This window comes from Hemicordylus capensis, chromosome 1, assembly GCF_027244095.1.
Source record: "Hemicordylus capensis ecotype Gifberg chromosome 1, rHemCap1.1.pri, whole genome shotgun sequence".
NCBI lineage: Eukaryota > Metazoa > Chordata > Lepidosauria > Squamata > Cordylidae > Hemicordylus > Hemicordylus capensis.
The window spans coordinates 182,753,212-182,767,964 of NC_069657.1; the positions used below are offsets into that span (position 1 = coordinate 182,753,212).

At 42.9% G+C, this 14,753-nt stretch overlaps 1 protein-coding gene across 12 annotated transcripts in view; it reads left to right on the forward strand.

The window, feature by feature from the left end:
• Window positions 1–14,753, forward strand: part of FMNL2 (formin like 2) — a 386,434-nt gene that overhangs the window by 253,928 nt on the left and 117,753 nt on the right. For 11 of the 12 annotated variants that reach the window (XM_053258713.1, XM_053258712.1, XM_053258711.1 and 8 more), the window contains exons 3-6: window positions 2,394–2,474; window positions 4,608–4,684; window positions 10,641–10,724; window positions 12,599–12,751. In XM_053258713.1, the coding sequence (XP_053114688.1) occupies window positions 2,394–2,474; window positions 4,608–4,684; window positions 10,641–10,724; window positions 12,599–12,751 (395 nt within the window). Of the gene's footprint in view, window positions 1–2,393; window positions 2,475–2,845; window positions 2,913–3,935; window positions 4,019–4,607; window positions 4,685–10,640; window positions 10,725–12,598; window positions 12,752–14,753 lie in introns of those variants that run through there. The other variant, XM_053258722.1, reaches the window with a different exon arrangement.

Consider the following 14,753-nt stretch of genomic DNA (forward strand, 5'->3'; position numbering starts at 1 on the left):
GTCTTTTGGAAGTTCTGCTGCTTGCCGCAGCGCACTAGCAGCACTGCAGTGAGTAGTAGAGCTGGGAGCCGGAGGAGGAAGTCCTCTGGCACCCCACAATGCACTGTGCCAGGAGCGTAATGGAGAAGAGCTGGTCTTGTGGTAGCAAGCATGACTTGTCCCTTTAGCTAAGCAGGGTCTGCCCTGGCTACATATGAATGGGAGACTAGAAATGTGAGCACTGTGAGATATTCCCCTCAGGGGATGGAACCACCAATCTGGGAAGAGCAGAAGGTTCCAAGTTCCCTCCCTGGCATCTCCAAGATAGGGCTGAGAGAGATTCCTGCCTGCAACCTTGGAGAAGCTGCTGCCAGTCTGGGTAGACAATACTGAGCTAGATGGACCAATGGTCTGACTCAGTATATGGCAGCTTCCTATGTTCCTATGTAGTGCATTGTGGGCCATCTCCACTGTTGGGCATTCTTGTTACCCGACTCAGTGGATGTTCAGGCTGCAGGCAGCCTGGGCATCCACCCAGCGGGGGAGTAGATTAGAAGGGTGCACTCATGCCCTTCTACCTCACTATAAGCCTGGATACAAAATCTGGGCTACCCTGGTGAAAAGCACCGGAATCGGGACCAGTCCCAGCACTCCACATGAGCAACCCTACCTGGGTTGGGCTGCTTGTGTGAATGGCTTTAATGTATAAGGATCTACTTATCCCACTTCCCGCAGGTAGGATGCTGCTTTAGCTGCACTAGTGCATGCTGCTTTGGGAATGTGTGGTTAGGAGTGGAGAAATGGCACTTATTCCTTTTCCTGCTCCATTCCCCCTCCCCAGCAGTTTTTCCTCCTGTAACCTTTCAAATACATGTTTAAAACTATACTCATGCATGTGTCTTTCTCACCATTTGGAAGGACAGTTTGGAGCTGGGAAAGGGTTTATTGTCCCCTGCTTGTCCATTATTAATCTCCCCTTACCTACTTAGTTTTTCAAAGGAAAAAAAAGGGTTGGGTTACTGTTACCAGAGAGATTTTATTCCAGCATTTCTGTGATTTGGGGGTAAGATTGGCAATGTTCATAACTAATGTTTGTCTTCTGTCAATGACTTCATTGCATTTTTGAACCAAGTACAATGACAGATAAAACTTTCCCAATCGAATACTTAATATTCCCTGGATTTTGGTACAATTTTCAGTTTTCCCAACATCACAATGCCTCTTCTCCCTGCATCATATTCTCATAGTTTAGCTTTCAGAATACCTATCCCAAGGCAATTACCATATATTTAAATACTAAAAGATATTGAAGTAAAGCCGGTGGGGGCAGAAAGAGAAGGGAGAGAATGAACAGAATAGACTACAATAGGGACAAGGCTTCCATATTCAGACTTGATTTCTAGTATCCAAAGTTTCTACGAATGGCTTCCAGATGGCATCAGTTCTTCTTCTTCTTTTTTAAAGTCATAGATTCATGTAATGAATCAATTATTGTGCTTGGAAAGAGCACTGACTTCTCTAAAAGAACAAGGTCTTCAGCCTCCTAAGTAATTAAACTTCTTGCCAGCGCAAAAGAAGAATGCAGTATATTAAATGGTTGGCTATTACAAAGAAGGAACAATATTTAAAAATGGAAAAACTCAGAAATTGATAAGCAGCAAGTCTCTCTCTCTCTCTCTCTCTCTCTCTCTCTCTCTCTCTCTCTCTCTCTCACACACACACACACACACACACACACACACACACACACACACACACACACCTACCTTCTTAACACAGCACATAATTAATCTATAGAATAATTTGGCACAGGAGGTGGTAGTGTTGTTCACCTGCATAATTGTGCTCTATTTTTAAATAGAGCATACTTAAGTCTTCCGGAGCATGTGACTTCCTAGGCATTTATTCCAGTTTTTGATACAAAGAAAGTTAAGTGTAGCATGTAGGGATGTGCACAAAACTTGTTTTGCTGGTTCAGTTTTGGTTCCAGTTGAACTGGACCTGGTCTGGTTTGACTGCCAAACCAGTGCGAAGTTGTGAACTGGTTCAGAGCTCTGCTGATAAAGAAGAATCCTGTGAGGATAAAGAGGAATCCGGGCTTCCCTAAGTGTAGAGTGGGTGGGAGGGGAGTCAGTTACTAGTTACGTCCCCATTGCCGGTGGCTGTAGGAAGGCGGCGGTTGGGGCAGCAGCTGGGGTGGCGGCGGCTCCCCACTAGTCTCCCCCAGAGTAGCCAGGGCTGGCGTTGGCTCGGTTCAAGCCTCTGCACATGCGCAGAGGTCCTTTTAGTGACCTCAGCACATGCGCACAGATAATTTGCATGACATGCTACTGGCATGTTAAGCTATGATATCTAGCTATAGTGCAAATCTACTAACTGTATAAATTGCTAATTATTACTCATGTCTCCTCCAGGAAAGATTTCAAGTCAAGAATCCTCCACATACATATATCCAGAAATTAAAGGGCTATCTCGATCCAGCTGTAACAAGGAAGGTAAGAGACTTTTGTTATTATGTGATAGTCTCTCACTTAGGACCAGTTGATCCAGTTTGTGGAATCGAGTGCTGAAAGCTTTTCCTGGACTGAACCACTTTGTGCTGGAGTTGGGGAAGATGCATTTTAGGTGTTTGCCTTCATAAAAATTCCCTGTACATAGAAAGTTAGCATATTAGTGAGAAGGGCTCATCTTAGGTTTTTCATTGACATGCTTATTATTTATGTGCAGGGGGATTTTTCTTTAACATGAAAATTCAAATATATCCCCTCCCCCCCCCGCCCTGTAGTATGGTCCTGGAAAAGCTAGTGAGTGGCATAAACTGGGCCTTGTCTGTCACTGGGGCTCAGAATGGTTTCCTTCCTATATGTAGAAAGGGTAAAACTGTGCTCTTTTTAGTAGCATGGCTTGTTGGGCATTGAGAGTTGAATTTGCAGGTCAGTGGGCAAAGAACTAAATAAGTAATACAGACCCAATAGACTTCTGGTGTAAGGTGGACTTTTAGTGGTTGCTGAGTGCAGTTGTTCAGCACAATGCTTATGGGTTGCAGAACTCAGCACTTGGAGGCTCCAAGTTCAAACTGAATCCAGACTGTAAGTGCCTAAAGTACTTTACGGTCAGCTTGTCATTCTTCTGTGATTTAGGTAAATGGGCTTTCTGTCGGGATCAAATACACATGTGTAAAAGAAAAAAATTATCATCCCCCTGACCCCCACTCCGGCTATAATTGTGTGCAAAAGCTGAATCTATAAAAATCCTCAGGTTTAGCGGCCTTGGTCTGAGCCTGACACTGGGGAAGCCATTTATTCCTTCCTCAGACGCGAGGCATTGCCGCTTCTAGTCAAGCCTGACCCAGAAATAGCTCAATTCAGTTCTGGCAGAGTGGTGAAAACTAATCAAAGGAGCTTCAGGACACCAGAACATTCCTTAAAGCAACTCTTCTAGTTTGCACCAGAGGGTTAGGTACTCAGGGGTTCAGCCTGATTATCCTACCACTAAACCTACCCCTCTTTCATATTTTATTGCTGTGCCATGGAGTATGAAAAAGATAGGATGGCACTGTACACATTGGTGGCAGTGGGTGGGGGCTTCAGTGGGACACAGTCTGATTTATTCCACACTGTGGGGATATGAATGATAGCAAGTCATTAATTAGGAATTGTTCTGCTTATCCTCTTAGCTTAATGGTTCAATCCATATGGCCTAATGTGTTTAAAAGGCAGTAAAATAATCTTTTCACACTAGGTTTGTGAGACAGATTAAGAGGGAGGATGTAGCATGTTAGGAGGTGGGGTGAGGAAGTATGGAGGAAGTCTTAGTTTTGGGGTGGTTTGTTTGTTTGTTTGTTTTTATTATGCTGAAATGCTGTGCCACAAACCCAGTGTCTGACCCTGGGTTCCTATGGTTGTCTGAACCCATAGAAATGATTTAACTACCCTAAAGTGAGCTGTTTTGCCCAGGATATAGGTTGGTCACCTATTTTGTTCTGCCAAACAGTGAGGGGAATTTTACTGCACATCATATATGGACAATATGCAAGAAGGTATAGTTCAGTTGTTTCACCCTAACCCCAGTTAAGATGTATGAGCAACTGTCAGGGTAGAAAATTTGAGAGTTTGGCTGGGGAAAAGCATTATGTGAAAAAATAAATGTTAATTTCTAAATGTGTTGTATGTATGTATGTATGTATGTACTTATTGTTACATTTATATACCGCCTTTCATTAAAACAATTCCAAGGCGGTTTGCAGCAAAATTTAAAAACAAGATTGTAAAGAAGACACAATTAAAATATTAAGCTAAAAATATAAAACAAATCTTTTTAAAAATTTAAATTAAATTAATTTTTTAATTTTTTAAAATTTGTATATACATTATCCATTTATATTTTACTTCCCGTTAATGCAAGAAGGAATTGGAAAACGTTTACTGCAAGAGCATATATTTTGAAGTGCATCCCACCACTTGTGTCAGCAATTTAATTATTCAGGATTTGGAAATATACTCTATATCTTAATGTCTTATGTATTCTCTCTGTCTTCATTTTGTCATGGGATTGTGAAGATTTTTTTAATGCCATTTTGTCTGTCTAAACATTATACTCAAGTATTTTCCCCCTTTTCTGAATCATAGAAATTTAGGCGAAGAGTTCAAGAATCTACACAAGTATTACGAGAATTAGAAATTTCTTTAAGGACCAATCACATTGGGTAAGATTATTTTAAAGTATTTTTCTTCAGTCAGCTGTAGACAAATAACACTGGGCACAATTCAGCCAAAGTTAATTACTCCCCTTAACCAATTGCAAGAGGACAGGGGAGTTAATCACTCCCCTGTTAATCACTCCCCTGTCCCCTTACAATCCAGTGTGTAGTTGTGTGCCCGAACCGGTCCGGCAGGCATTCCAAAGAATGGCCGAACTGCCGGACCGGTCCGGCCCTGCCTGGTCCGGGTCCGGGTGGGGGGTATGTCTTTAAGGGCGGGGAGGGCTTGCTTAGCCCTCCCGCCTCCTTGCCCCCGCCAGCGCCCGTATTGTACAGTATAGGGGCGCTGAAAACCAGCCGCCCCCCCCTCCCGCCGCCGCGGCGAAATAACCCCTAAAACCAGCCAGCCCTCCCTCCCTCCCAGCTAGCTGCCCGCCCGCCCGCCCACCCACTCACCCAGTCGCTCACCCGGTCGCTGGATAAAAAGCAAGAGGAGCTCCGGCACAGAGCTCCTCTCGCTTGGAAGGCCTCCAGCAGAATGGTGGCTTGCGCGCGCGCGCATGCGCGCGCCACAAACCACGCCGTTCTCCGGAGGCCCGGTCTACCCGCCGGGAAAGGGCCGGGTAGACCGGGCCTCCGATCGCTGGGTAGACCGGGCCTCCAGCGATCAGAGGCCCGGTCTACCCAGCGATCGGAGGCCCGTTCTACCCGCCGGGAAAGGGCCGGGTAGACCGGGCCTCCGATCGCTGGGTAGACCGGGCCTCCGATCGCCGGAGGCCCGGTCTACCCAGCGATCGGAGGCCCGGTCTACCCGGCCCTTTCCCGGCGGGTAGACCGGGCCTCTGGAGAACGGTGTGGTTTGCGGCGTGCGCATGCGCGCGTGCGCAAGCCACCATTCTGCTGGAGGCCTTCCAAGCAAGAGGAGCTCTGTGCCGGAGCTCCTCTCGCTTTTTATCCAGCGACCGGGTGAGCGACTGGGTGAGTGGGTGGGCGGGCGGGCGGGCAGCTAGCTGGGAGGGAGGGAGGGCTGGCTGGTTTTAGGGGTTATTTCGCCGCGGCGGCGGGGGGGGGCGGCTGGTTTCCAGCGCCCCTATACTGTACAATACGGGCGCTGGCGGGAGCAAGGAGGCAGGAGGGCTAAGCAAGCCCTCCCCGCCCTAAAAACAAGGCCCCCCTTCGGTGCCGGTCCGGACTTCTCCGGACCGTGCACATCCCTACCAGTGTGTAAAAAATGTGCGATAGACCAGTAGCTTTCAAAGTTTTTACTTTCAAGCAACAGTTTTCGCAGAGATCCATCTGCTGCAGAACCTTGAAGCATTGGTTGTGAAGCCCCTTGTGCTGCAAAGGATTCTGAGATATGTTCTAGGGTGGGATGTACACACTGAAGGCTTGCGCAGTCTGTTTTGTTAATGGAACCCTGAGATCCAGCAATCTCAGCTGCTCTGGGAGGTGGGCATACACTTCAAATTAAGGAACAAAGTGCCTCTGGTTTTCAGTATCAGGACAGTCCTTTTACAGAAAACAGTCCTTTCACAGAAAAATCAACTCCTGCTTTGACTCCAAACTTTCTTCATTTCAGCAAGCTAATTTACCGGGGGAGGCGGGGGGGAGGGAGGCACTTTGTTGTTGCTATTGTTAAACTCTTAGAACCCCTTGCAGATCTATTACAAATCACTTAGAGAGATACCAGTAGATCCCTACTTACTTTCTGCCTACTGCCATTCTAGGGTGCATACTCTGCTCTCACAGAGCATTGGTCAGGTGTAATGTACTTTGTTGTCAGTATGCATCAACCAAGTGAGCCACAGAATGTGCCCAGCACTCCCTTGATGGGTAAACTTGTCTCTTAATAACTGATATAATTGAGGAATGTTGGAAGAGCTTCCAGGAAACATCGTTTGAAAACCACTGGAACATAAGAAGCTGCCTTATATGGGGTCAGACCATTGGTCCATCAAGCTCAGTATTGTCTACACTGGCTGCCAATGGCTCTCCAAGGTTTCAGGCTGGAGTCTCTCCCTGCCCTACCTGGAGATGCCAGGGATTGAACCTGGGATATTCTGCATGCAAAGCAGATGCTCAACCATTGAGCTACAGTCCCATCCTGCTCTAGAAAGCCCCTCCCACTCAAGGCCTTGTGTCTATATAATGGATCATGTTTTATGTAAGCTTTGTGTTGCATAGACATTGGAGAACTAGGGACCTGCCATTCAAAAACCATAGCGTTGCTTGAGAGAGGAGCTATATTTCAAGTCTATTCGCTTCCCCCATAGATTCTTCACAATTTAATTGTGTTAAAGTTCTGTGTTGGTGTTTGTTTCTTCACCATTTGCAAAGCTTATTGAAGTGAAATTGACCATGAAATTCCAGAGCTAGGCCAACACTTGTAATAGAGAGATGGCAGAGAAGCAGATGCTTAGGCGGTATCTTTAAGATTACATGCCAATGAAGTCTGTAAGCAATTGTAGTAGTTTGTCATCAGTTAAACTCCAGGTTTCAGAAATATTTCCCAAGCCAGATATTCAGTAGAAGTTCTCAGCACGTCATCTTATCCTTCCTTTTTTTTTTTTTTTGGTGAAACTTAACCAAGAGTTAACTATAGAAGGGAAAAATCCAAACAAAAGTACTTAACCTCTGCAACTCCAGATGTTTGCTGTGATTGAAGTTAGAAACCACTTCTGATAGTTTCATTAGGATTCTTAAGTCATATGTGTGTGCTTATGGTCCCCCCCCCTTAAATTAATATAACTGTTAGCTTGAGTAATTTGCTTGTATTTAGTTTTTGGTACCTGTGCTTATTAATGATCTGATGCAGGATAGAAAGTGTCCTTCTGTATGTGGTGGCTTAAAATAAGTCACCCAGTTCTGTAATCTTCACTGTTTTTCAAGTGGGCCACTTTGGCAAAAAACCTTCAGTATGTGAGTCATTTTCCATTGTGCTGAACTCTGCACAATACTGAGTTTTTCTCAGTTCTGGGAGTGCCCTTTAAAAGAGCAGAGCCCTCTCTTAAGAGCTCTAGGAGGAAGGCACTGGGAAGGACTTCACTTACCAGCACTCCATGCATGCCTTCCAACATAGGGCAGGGACTTAGCCTTTATGGGGGCTGCTATCAGGCCTTACAATGAATAACACCAATCTAGCCACCCCTCCTAGTTCTGCCCACATTATGCTGCAGCTGGGGACATGTAAGCCATTCTAATTTCAGCCTACTGTAATTCTTTTAAGGATTTCCGTGAGGTTCCTTTTCAGAACTTCCTAGCATAGGATCCTTAGTCCCAATACTATACATTTTTACTCAAAAGTAAGCCCCAAAGAAATAAATGGGGTTCCTCTCCTTATATCCTTTGCTGAGGGGCTGAGGGGAAGGGGGGGAAAAAAGAGAAACCACATGCTTGGGATCTCTGCCGATCCTGATTCCTATGTATATTTATTCAGAAGTAAGTTCCAGTTGAATCAATGGACTTACTTTCTAGAAATTTTATTCCAAGCTTTGCTGAGAGCCTCTGCTTTCCCCCTTTGGTGGAAGTGAGAGAAAGGGGGTGGAGGAAAACAAATGCTCAGGAAAGGAAAGGGAAGAGGAGGAATGGTTGTTTAACTTTATAAGTGTCAGAGTGCTCATAGACTGTCCTTAGCACCTGTGTTCAGAACCAGGAAGTCACTCACTAGATATTGCCAGGACTTGCCCCTCCCAACTTTGGCTTCAGACTTCTCAGTGGGAAGACTCAGTTATGCTCTTCTCAAACTCTCCTTTAGTTATAACATTCCCTGTTATGGGGATTTTGAACAGTAATTACTCAAAAATCACTAGACTGATGTTTTTCAAACCAGCCAAAGGCACCAGTTCTGTATGGACCTGAATTTTGGGGGTATGCTAAATAGACATCAAACATTTAAAAATATACATTATCTGTAGTGAAAAAACATTGCCAACATTCTGAAACCTCTTTTTAGGAGTTAAAAACTTAAAGTGCTGCATCTTAGCCATTTTGCAATGGATTTTACCAAATGCAGAGGAGTGGTGTCCCATGTCCCCTAGTTGATGTGTGCATGATTTCAGAGGGATTGGATGGATACACTTGACTTATATAAGCAATAGAATGTTTAGGGCTTATAATGGCGGAATGTTGAAAACTCTCCTCATCGTAACTATACGGCACGACTGAGCCAGTATAATAATGCAAAGGTTATCTCTTTACGTGCCAGCTTAGAAAAGACTGACTGAATCAAGCCTGAGTGAATCCATTGCTATTTTGGCAAGTGGTGTTATACTTCCATGATACAAAGTTGGTTCCTAGAATAGCCTTCTGTAGTCCCAATTCCAGGCTTATGTTAACTCTCTGAAACTTCAGAACCCAGAGGCCCACTTACAAAAATAAAAGTCCCATTGAAAGAAGTGGGATTTGGTTTGAAGAAAATGGGGTAAGGATCAGGCTGAGTGCCTTCTTTTGGATGTGAAAATGTAGGCTCTTTTATTGAAAAATCAATATCACAGAAAAAGTGACTGTGCTCTTCACAGAATTGCAGTAGGTGCGTACAGAAATGGTTATGACCATAAAAATGAGCAGAACACTGTGGATACTGTCCTGAGCTCTGTAGAAGAAAGGTATGGATACAAATAAGACAAACAGATCCCAGCCTCAATATTGCATATTGATGAAAATACCATTCTTAGTATTGGTCTAGTATAGAGAACGAGCACATGCAAGGCTGGTAGCAGGAATAATTTAAATAAGCTATACAGCACTTTGCATCACTTTTATGATACTGCTTGTTTGTTGCTGTACCTATTTGAAAGTTTGCTAGATGCCAGTACATGGGAAACATTAAACCAATTCATCATGATGATTATGTTTCCAGAAACACATAATGTTGCTTCAGTATTGGTTGGGTCAGTGGTTTTATTAAGCTTGTTGTGCCATAAAGGATTTGGGTGTAGATTTGAAACAGAGCCCAACCTAGAATCCTTATGTTGTCATGCTATCTGTGTACTAAATATGAGACACAAATAATATTAACCTTTCCTTAATCAGAAAGTGTGTAGCTCTGAGATGGTGGTCTAAAGTACCTCATTTATAAAATCTAGTGCTGTTACATTGGCACGACATACTTATTCCATTTCCCACCAACAGGAAGTTGACCTGTTCCAGAATAATGTTTCCGGCTTGCAGAAAAGGTTTGCTCATTATTAAACACAGTGCTATTCAGGTTTTCCCCAAAACAATATATAGGTTCAAACTAAACAATAGTGATACTATCAGAGGTACTGCACTACACCAAAATAAAACTCAATATACTTGGAAGGAACCCTCCAAGGGTTTACCAGGCTTTGAGATGCCTTAAGAACAGAAAAATATAACAATATTGTGGGTCATATTTGCTGTGGTTTGAGTCAATTACTCTTGAAAAGAATCCCATGAAAATTCAAAACATATTTGGTTTTCTTATTTTGGCAGAGTTGCAATAGACACAATATCACACTTTGCTTGATTTTGCCTTCACGTTATTGTTTACTGACTGGTGGTCCAGCTCTGTAAGTGCATTTCCAGGTTTTCCCAAGCCTTGAAACATATGCTTTGCATTGACATTAAGTTTTTGCAGGGGTAGCTCAAGATGCTGGAGGCAGAAAATTCAAATAGCAGCTTCCACGGTTGTAAGAATATTTAAAACCAAAATTGATAGTTTACTGCTGACTTTCAATGATATAGCAGAACCTTCCCCTGAGGTGGGACATTTCAGTCTTCCCTAATGAGTAGGGTCAGCCATGAGACTGTGTGGTGGTCTTCTGTTAGTCAGGCTTCAGTGATTTTATGTTTTCTTTCTCGAAGTTCTTGAGTGAGAAATGAACAGCTTTTGCACAGTGCATTTCTTTTTCCAATAATGAATGTTTTTAATATACATTTGCTAAGAAAGATTCCTTGCAACAACAACAAATATGCTATTTTCTAATTATTTTTCTAACAGCTGGGTCAGGGAGTTTTTGAATGAAGAAAATAAAGGCCTGGATGTTTTGGTCGAGTATTTGTCTTTTGCACAGTATGCAGTCACGTAAGTAAGACATGGCTTCTTCTTTATTCACAAAACAAAAAAGTGCATTAAGATATGCAATGATTTCCTATGCTGGCATTCTTAGTGCAGCACAGTGCAATAAAGGAGAACACAATTGGTTCAACAATATCTCATAGGACAATATGCCTTTCTCCGAAAGATCCCTGTCAGAAACCCCCTCTTTTATATCACACAATTCACACTAGTTACGACAGTATAGTTCTGGAATCATCAATATAGTGGCAGTATAACAGCTTGGAGACATGGGGATGCTGTAGTGGTTTGCCCCTTTACACTGAGATGAGGTTCACTGTATCGTATTTCAGTGATGATTATCTGTATCTGTATCATCAATTAAGATAATCTGTATCTTCAGAATGTCCAAGTGAGAGCCATTTTGGGGAAGTGGGGAACACTTCATGCTTCTGTTTTCCTGAAGTGGGGAAAATAGAAGCATGAATTAATTGCAATTTTCCTTTCCCTGCATCTTCTCCAGCATGCAAAATGGGATTTCATATCTTAGTTGCAGTGAGCCCCAAATGTCACTCTGGGTTAGATCCATGTGCTCTGCTTAGCATGTTGTAGCAGAAGTGAGGAAAGCAAGAAGAGTACAGCACGGTTGTACCTCTCTTTTCCTTGTCCATAATACTTGAATTAGCTTTGGGAATAGCTGGATGAAGAACAGTTCTAGAGGTTATGGAAATGGTATTGTTGCTTAGTGGCAAAAAACACTTAGTGGCAATGTGGCCACAGAGGGGTATGTGGCTGCCATGTTGCTTCCCATATGAAATCCCATCACAGCACTATTCTGCTACAGGGAGCAGGTGAGAAGACGACCTGGAAGAGGTTCAGGGTCTCCTCTCCCATTTCCTTCTGCTCTCCATCTCCAAATGCACTATAGCATCATGACTGTTGCAGCAGCAAGCACACTATTCTTTTTCCTCATTTGCAGTTCTGTGGATGAGGGCCGCAGGTTCTAAGATGAATGGAGATGTGATTTTATTTTTAGGCTAGATATGTTTCAGAATACATTTCCATTGCTTGGCAAAGACCGTGACCAGGATTTTGTTTGAATTAAAATAAAGCTAATAGCAGAAAATTGCATGTTTAAAAACATAGTTGAGGTAGGAAAAATTGCACGTGGCACAAAAATGTGCTTGCTTTAAAGAGTTTATACCCAACACTGAATGAGAGCAATTAGGTGTTTCTGAATTATTTTGCTTGCCTTGTACTCTTCCCTAACTTGATAAATTTGAAAAAATAATCTGTGTGTGTGTGTGTGTGAGAGAGAGAGAGAGAGAGAGAGAGTTTTCAACGTCACTATGCTACATTGGCAAGGACGGAAGAAACAAAGGGGGATTTGTAATGCTTATAGTAATCCGTTTCATATGTTTGGAGTTTGGTCTTGCCCAATATGTTGGGATAAAGGCTCAGTTGCATATTGACAGCTGAAACTAAATTAGAACACACAGCTTATTGATTTATTAAAAGAAAATGAAGAGAGTTACAAGATTTCATCTCTAGAGCAACACTGGAGATTTGTTGTCATCAGCAGATCAAACAGCATTGAAGTTAGGAAAAGTCTGTATAAGGTTGCAAAATTCTTCCTCAGTTTGGTCCCTGTGATGGCCCTTTTTCTGTTTCTCAAGATACAAATCTACTGTGAAATGCACGTAGAACTAGCACTACGTCCCAGCTCAAGGGGAAATGTGTTGCAGTGCATTCTGTCGCTTTTATCTTTGATTGTAATCTATTGGGACATAGTAAATCTGCAGATGTTCAGCAGCAGGAAGAAAAAACTTACATCTCTCTCGCTTGCTCTTTATTTATTTATTTTTTTGCAAATCTTCATTGAAATATCTATTTCCTTTTAGATTTGACTTTGAAAGTTTGGAAAACAATATGGAAAACTCGATGGACAAATCTAAACCTTGGAGCCGATCCATTGAAGATCTACATCGAGGAAGTAATTTACCCTCTCCTGTTGGCAATAGCATTTCCCGCTCTGGCAGACATTCTACTCTAAGGTAAGGAAGTAAAAGAGTCCTTAAGAAAACAAAACAGTTTTGTGAAGTTGGAGGACTTTTTTCAGTAGTCCTCTCTTCTACTTACACTTATTTTGATAACTGTCTAGCCAAATCTCAAAAGCCCCTTCAAAGAGATGGACCCCATAGGCCATGCCTCAGACTTGAGGCATGAAATCCAGAGCTAAAGCATGCCCAACAGATGGTTGTCGGGCCTCTGACTGAAGATGCCCAGCAAGGAAGAACCTACCACACCCTAGGTCATACTATTCGTACCATTAAGATGTTCTTCTAATGTTCAACAAATCTACACTCCTGTAACTTAAGCCCATTAGATCTAATTCAGCCCTCTGGGGCAGCAGAAGACTCATCTTTGCCCTCTTCTGTGTTACAGCCCTTCAGGTATTTGAAGAGAGCTAGTAAGAAAACCACAGGGCTCTGTGGGCGCTAGGAGTCGAAACTGACTTGACGGCACACTTTACCGTAGTATGTTCCCACTCAGTTGTCTCTTTTCCAGGCTAAACACAGTTTCCATCACCCTTATGAGGCTTTTCTTCCAGACTCCTGACCATCTTCATTTTTCACTTGGACTAAATCCATTCCAATTTGTCTCCATTTTCCATAAAGTGTGCTCCCAGAACTGAACACAGTTCTCCAAATAAGGTCTGGCTAGTGCAGAATAAAGTGGAACTATTATTTATCATGATGAAAACAATGGTTTTATTAATACAGCCTAAAATTGCATTAGTCTTTTTTGCAGCTGCATCTAATTGCCAGGTCGCTCATGTTCAGTTTGTAATTGACTGCGATCCTGAGATTCTTTTTGTAAGTGCTACTAACAAGCCGGGTATCACCCTTCTGTTCCTGTGCATTTGATTTTGTTTTGCTAAAGTGCAGAATTTTGCATTTGTTTAGGCAGAACTTTGTTTTTTGTTAGTATCAGCCCAGTTTTCCATTCTCTTAGGGTTATTTTGCATTCCCCCACCCCCCATCTTCTGAGATGTTAGCTATCCCACTCAGTTCTCTGTCATCTGCATATTTGATGAGGATTCCTTATACCCATCACCTAAGTCGCTGATAAAAATGTTGAAGTGTTTTGGTCCAGGACAGAGTCCTGTGACATGTCACTCAAAAGCTTCCTCCAGTTTGGTTTCCTCCAGTCATCATTGATAAGCATTCATTGATTAGTATGGTTTTCAAACTATTATCTATTTTGCATATGACTAATTAGCTAGCTAAACTATAATGAAGACGTTTTTCATATGCCTTGCTGAAATCAAGAGAAATTACATCCATGGCATTCCCACAATTCACAAAGCTAGTAACCTGATTAAATAAAAGAGGTAAGGCAAAATAGTCTGCCAGTATTTATTCTTGACAAATTCTTCTTTGGCTCTTTTCCTCATTAGTTTGATCATAGACTCCCACATAGTGCTTCCATGAGCTTATTAAAATCAACTGTCCTGAAATCCAAAGTACATGTTTAACGACAGTCATTTTTAGCTTTCCATAAGAGCAACAATCTGAGCATTGCATAATCACTTTTCCCCAGAGTTCCTACTACTTCATCCTCATGGACTAACTTTTCCCTGTTGATTCGGATCAAGTCATAAGAACAGCCCTGTTGATCAGGCACTAGGCCCATCTAGTCCAGCATCCTGTTTCACACAGTGGCCCACCAGATGCCTCTGGGGAGCCCACAGACAAGAGGTATGTGCATGCCCTCTCTCCTGCCATTGCTCCCCTGCAACTGGCATTGAGAGGCATTGTGTCTCTGAGGCTGGACATGGCCCACAGCCATCAGACTAGTAGCCATTGATAGACCTGTCCTCCATGAATCTGTCTAAACCCCTTTTAAAGCCATCCAAGCTGGTGGCCATCACCACATCCCATGGCAAGGAATTCGATAGAGTAATTATGTGCTGTGTGAAAAAGTACTTCTGCTTGTCGGTCCTAAATTTCCCAACCTCCAGTTTCATTGGGTGACCCCTGGTTCTAGTGTTGT